Below are 6,193 nucleotides of genomic sequence, written 5' to 3'. Positions count from 1 at the left end.
TATCTTGTGAATATTACAATTCTGATAAAATCAGTGCTAATGTTAGGTGTGTTTGGTCTTAATACTTAACAATTCGGGCCTAAAAGACCTGAAATTGAGATTTTCCCTTACCCTTACCTATCAGTTGTAATTCAGATGTGTACCTGCATTCTTGTGTTGGTTGTACATATATAATACAGTAAGCTGCTTAATGCCCACTTATTTCAAGGATCGTAGCATATTGAGGTAATCTAGCCTTGCCAGTTATATTTCTGAAAGCATCACATTACAAATTTATGTCCTATGTAATCAGGTTCACCATTCTAGAGTCTTCACCAAAGCTGAAAGACATCTTTACCTGATTGTCCTAATGGTAATCTGTGCATGCCCTTGCACTGGCGTCTTCCCAATGTTCTAGAGCTTAGGTGTTCTTTGATCCTAGGAGGGTTCTTTTCTGTATGAAGGCATTATCACTGTTTATCACAGTCCCTTCAGCCCACCACTATGACAGTTCTCATAACATTGCCCAGAAGACAAGAGGAAGAGAGTATTTTGATCAGAGAAGCTGTATGTATGTTCCGAGGGACAGTGCACTGAGCTGTGAAAAATAATATCTCGAAAAGCTTCTTATTAACAAGGTGTGTGTCTGGAGAGCTGCCGATAGCTACTGAGAATGAAGGGCTGATTGTTTTCTGCTGAGCATGCAGAAATTATAAAATATAAAGCAGTTTGCTTTTAAGGAGGAAGCTCACAGAGTTTGAATTAACAGAACTTGCTAAAATGGAGCTTCTTAAACCACTCCAAAACAACAACAAACAAAAAACCCAGAAAAGACATTGGTTCATTAAGTACATAGTCTTCATTGTCTGTGTAATGGTCCTCAGAGTTTAGGAAATAAGATGCACTTAACATCTAAGTACAAAATGGCAAGTAAGTATAATAGATATGATTCCGATTCTTGAAATATAAGTTTAAGGAGATCGTTCATTCAAAAGGAATAGAAGCAAGAGAAAGGGAGAAAATTGCAGTATGGCTTAAAACTAATCATGCTCAGAAAACTAGGCAATGCTGCAGACAGCATCAGCATTAAAGACACTTTAGAAACAAATAAAAGCAGCATGGTGGTGCCTCCAATTAAAGAGGCAATGCTGAGGCTTTCCAAAAAGTATTTCAAGAGGTATAGTAATTTAAACACTGACAATTATTACAATTCATTCTGAGCAGGGTCTTTTCAGAAAATTTCTTGACATTTAGATAAGAAACTTATCTTTCAGAGGACTGAAGAAGATCCTTGATTTGATACTAATCAGATGTGAGAAGGTGAAATAACAGTAACTTTGGAAGACCATGTAATGCTAAAATTCTTGATTTTGAGAGAAGCCAGATTTAAGCAAAAACATTTAACTCAGACTTTGAAAAAGTAGATTTCAGTAATGCTAGATTGTAGGATACCATTGCAAAATCAGGGTAATATAATTCAGCCCAAAATGATTTAGAAGTGGATAATTATTTCAAACTGCCGAGTGCACCTTTGTTCCTAATAGCTGACCTATATAAAATGTGAAGACTTATGAGGTTGCAGAGTTTGAAAGCAAAAATAGCCACAATTTTGGGGAGGGGATGGAGATGGCATCAGTTAGTGTGAAAAATAAACAGACATTGTAATTCCTCAATCTCACAAATTACTAACAGTGCCATTTAATATTCAGTTAGATGTTCAGTTCATCTGAATTTTACAGGGTGTAACAATGATTGTTTTGAAATATTTTTAAGAATAACAATAACACTGCTGTTCAAAACACTTCTGCACACTTTACAGAAGAGTAGCAAAACTTTTGAGTTAGAATTCAAGCATCAAAAAAGAGAATCATACTGAATTTGGGAAAGGCATGAAATTGATATTAACCGCACAACAAGTAAAAGATAACTAGGCTAACATACAGTATAAAATCTTGCAAGTATAATAGGAAAAGTTCAAATCGATTCCATTCTTTCATCCTAAAATAATAAAAATATAGTCAAATGAAGGGCTTTTAAAACTGGCTCAATAACAAAACAATCCTATGAATTTCTACATTTGTAGGTCAGTATCCTAAATGTCCTCTTTTATTTCACAACACAGTACATATAAGTACATTAATAGTTGGAACAAAATCTTCTTGTCCAAAAGTTTCAAGAATCAGGAAGATTCCTGAAATCCTCTTAAGGTTACTCAAATGAGTTTAGGTAGCTTTTGCTTTCTTCTTTTATACATGGGCCATGGCCCAAGTTAAGGGATATGATTCCAATGAATAGTATCATATCCAAGCTGGTAAAGCTCACATTGTCAATTGGAAAAATATAGTTTGAGATAGCAGTGGTCCTTTCTTAGTCTTTTTCCTCAGGCAGAGAGAAGGCAAAGTTAGATCAAGGATCCCTTGTTCATAGGATGATTGAGCATAATTGCTTTGACTTGGAGCAATCTGAAGCAAGTGGCACTATTAAAAAACAAAAACAAAACTATCACCCAGGGTACAATGAAGCAAAATTGTGAAAGAACATGACTGAATTTTTGATTTAATTAAAAATACTGTCAAATTCTTATTAAATAAAATGCATATTTTTTTAGGATATTCTGACTTCAACATTGTTGTGCATTACAAATATAGGTGCCTGCAACTGATGGATGTGTTTTTGCATCTATGTGTGCAAAGCATGTATAAAAATAAGAGTAATATTCCACTGATTCAAACATGAAAGCTGCATGTAGAAAAGAAGAATTCTGCAGCAAGGAAACCCTAAACTGAGATGTGAGACAAATTAAGAGGAAACTGGTCTTCAACATAGCCAAATGGCTATAGCATTTTAGGAGCCAGGTTTTGGAAGGTAAATGAAAAAAAAAAACACTGGCAAAAAACGCTGTATAAGACATTGGAAGGAGGGAGAGGCTCTTCTATTTCAAGGAGTTCCGCATGTGATTGAATCAAAAAAATGGGTTACCACGTTTAGTGGCTTATTTGCTTGTTTGCTTTTGCACCTCAGTGCTCTCCAGATGCATTCGCCTATGTATCTTCCTGACACTGGTGGGATTAGGCAAAAAGCATCGGTGCCATTTAAAAACACCCACCCCTTTCTCCCTCTACAATCATCAGAAAATGGTAGTCATCAGAAATGTAGCAATTTTAAACATGTTTCATTGACTAAGGCTTTTTAAGGGTGTAAACATTTCCAGTTGAAAATATTCAACAGAAATAAGCAATTTGTTGTCATATTTCAGAGCATTCAGATAGAAACCCATTACCAATATTTTTGATATAAAAAAGTGAATACTTTAAGGGATAAAATTTCGTTTCCATTCCCCTTTGCTTATTGTTGAGCAAGAGTATAATACAAAGAATGTAAATACCATCTTTGTTGAATTGCAGGCAATATATGTTCCATTTGCATTCAGAATGGCAGTCACAAACAAATAAGGGACTTCCCTCTGACTAATTTTAGTTATTAGTCTCTCAGGATTACTTTCCGTAAGAGGAAACCAACATTTCCTCCTAAGCATGGATATAGCTACCTCACTAATCCTACATTCAGAGCCAAATTAGATAAGGAGGGCTGTGCATGCTTGATACTGGTCATGAAGCTATACTTTAGTTCTGGTGCAAGCATAGCATCTATTTACTATTCATTAAATCATCCTGGTATTTTTAGACCACTACATGGGTTTGAAAAAGAGATCAAGGAATCTTCTTTTAGAATTCTTCATGATTGGATAGTTTTTAATGAAGAGCAACTGTGGGAAGTCCCACCCACGAACGGGTTCACAGCACCGCAGTAAGGAATCAGCAACTTTTAAGATATTACACGTAGACTCTACATTTTAGAAGTATATTCAGACATTTGTAATCCAAAAGTGTCCTTAGGATAGGCAGATATTGATGGGCAGAACATATATGTACTTAATTATCAAGTTTCCAAATATTTTGAAAGAAGCTTTATATTGTGATGGAATGAAAGGAAGCCAAAGCCTTTTGCAATAGAGTTGCCAGATGTTTGAGCTTCCCTCATTCCTATCAGAGTTATAACAAGCAAGAGTATGTTGCATTTCTTAGAAGCTGAAAGTTTGGCTTCCGCAATTAGAGCTCTCACCTTTGGGGGTTTCTTTTGTTACCCCTGGCAAATAACAAATTGCTGAGCTGAATTTAGTCATGCCTCATCTTATTGATTCTAGCTACAGTATGTTCCTGAAGATCATTACCTGGTGCAGATAAAGATTTCTCTAGCTCAGTTTCCCTGAGAAGTTCTTGGCTCAGAATATTTGCAGAGCATGTACAAGGAAACAAGAAACTCCAGAGCTGGACAGGTAGGTTTCTAGAATAACTAGACATTAATCCTACTGGACATCGCCTGGCTCTAAGATTTCCTGTTATCATCATCTTTGTGGGAATGTTCAGCAAGGGTCCACTGTTTGGATGGCAGAAACATCCAAACATTTAAATGACTCTTGAAGAAATGACAGAAACATATGGTTGTAGAAGCCAAAAATAGGTGGCAAATCACAGACCCTCTCAGCCAGCTGTTTTCTGGCTCAGCAGCAGCATCTGCAAGGAAGTTCACCAGGTATTCATACATTTGGAAATTATAAATCTAATATACCCTGATAACTAAATGCTGAGTGTACAGAAACTGACTAAAGCTGCATAATCCAGATGGCAAAGCTTTGTTCCAAATATAGCAACCCTATTAGATGAGTTGCTTCTTAATTTCTCTCTTTCTACCTCTACAACCATGGATGAGCTTTTCTTCCCACTTATGTTACTGAACTATTTGCAATCAAGTCTTAATAACTGCTGATGCACACTGGATAGCTGTGCGTTAAGATATTCTAAATCCTATTTTAAATTTACATCTAATAGTGCAAATATAAATGATTGGTTCCCCTATTAAATGACTTCAACTTCTGTACATTCTTTTATTTTCATTTTCTAATGTCAAAATTTAGTTTCTGATGCTATGTTTTTAGTATATGTTTCGTCTGAAGCATTTGAAGCTATGGAAGCTCTTAAATTATGTTGTGGTCTCGGTCATTTGGCATCTTTTAAATCTTTCATTAAATTGTAACGTATCTCAGTGATGCATATCCAAATGGGCACTGCAAAAAGAGATGCTCTGGCTACCCTAGGAAGAAATTCAAGAGTGAAATAGCAAAGGAATGGCTGCTATGAAAGGCAATGAGGCAGACATCACATCAAGGAACTTTTCTGTGGAAGATATTTAGTTAATTCATTCTATTTATTTTATCCTTTCCTTTAAACATGCTTGCATTCTTCTTCTGTTGCTGATTGTTTAGAATTTTGTTAGCTTTGGTTATTCTGTTCTATTTCATGTACATATGTGGGTGTCCTTGTATCAGTGGTGTTACTTGTGTGGAACAGGCCGCTGTTCTAGGAGTGTTTTCTTGGTGGATCACACACATGCAGTAAACCTCCCTACACAAGACTAAGGACTATCTTGGTAAAACGAACAGAGCAATTCCCTCATTCCAAAAATAACATCTTCCATAACCATACTAGATATCACACCACTTGCAAATGTGGGAAATCAACTAAGTCAACAGAAACAATATATTCTCCCTCCCTCCCTCTCTCTCTCTCTCCCTCTCTCTGCAGCACTATCATTAGAGATCTATCTGGTGTGTTGAATATCCATGTAAAAACCCCAACAACCTGCTACTATGAACTCCCTGTCTTCCCAATACTGAGGAAGTTCTTTTGAAGTCTTTCCCCAAGCCTGCTCAGTTGTCTTTGTCTCCATACTCATTGTACAGAACGCTCAGCATCTGCTCTTCACATGTTTTCTTCAGGTCACGACTCAGCTCCAGCCAATTGAATCCATATGGCTTGATCTCACTGTAGCGGCAGGCGAGGAATTTGACTGTTGTACGCTGAAGACTGATTTTGGGCTCTTGTAAAAGGCTGTGGCACCAGCTACTTAGATCCCCCAGCTGGGAAAGGATAAGGCCAGCTTTTCTGCAGAAAGAAACAATGGAAGGGTAGTGGGTTTGGATAGGGCATGTCGGACAGTAATAAATTAAAATGAGAATCGTGAACACTGAGGCACCCCAAAACTTCTTTCTTGAACTCTGGCTCTTCATCAATACTTATGCAGAAGCTACACTGGAGTACACAAACCCGAACAGCTGCTAGATGGCAGGCTGGCACTTTGCATCCATTCTAGTGGT

General features: G+C 36.9%; 1 protein-coding gene across 3 annotated transcripts in view; it reads right to left on the bottom strand.

Moving 5' to 3' along the window:
* Positions 1-1,654: 1,654 nt before the first annotated feature.
* Positions 1,655-6,193, bottom strand: part of ASTN1 (astrotactin 1) — a 285,838-nt gene continuing 281,299 nt past the window's right edge. The window contains exons 23-24 of one of the 3 annotated variants that reach the window (XR_015743019.1): positions 5,679-5,981; positions 1,655-2,456 (exon numbers count right to left, since the gene is read on the bottom strand). Coding sequence is in view for 2 of the 3 variants with exons in the window: in XM_087930475.1 (XP_087786601.1) it covers positions 2,401-2,456; positions 5,803-5,981 (235 nt within the window). In the remaining variant the exon portion in view is untranslated. Of the gene's footprint in view, positions 5,982-6,193 lie in introns of all 3 variants that reach the window. The other 2 variants (XM_087930475.1, XM_087930474.1) reach the window with 2 other exon arrangements.

This window comes from Pseudonaja textilis, chromosome 3, assembly GCF_049901715.1.
Source record: "Pseudonaja textilis isolate UNSWEBS1 chromosome 3, rPseTex1.2, whole genome shotgun sequence".
In the NCBI taxonomy this organism is placed as follows: Eukaryota; Metazoa; Chordata; class Lepidosauria; order Squamata; family Elapidae; genus Pseudonaja; species Pseudonaja textilis.
Note: the sequence above shows the minus strand (reverse complement) of the source record. Positions and strands in the feature narration are given on the sequence as shown.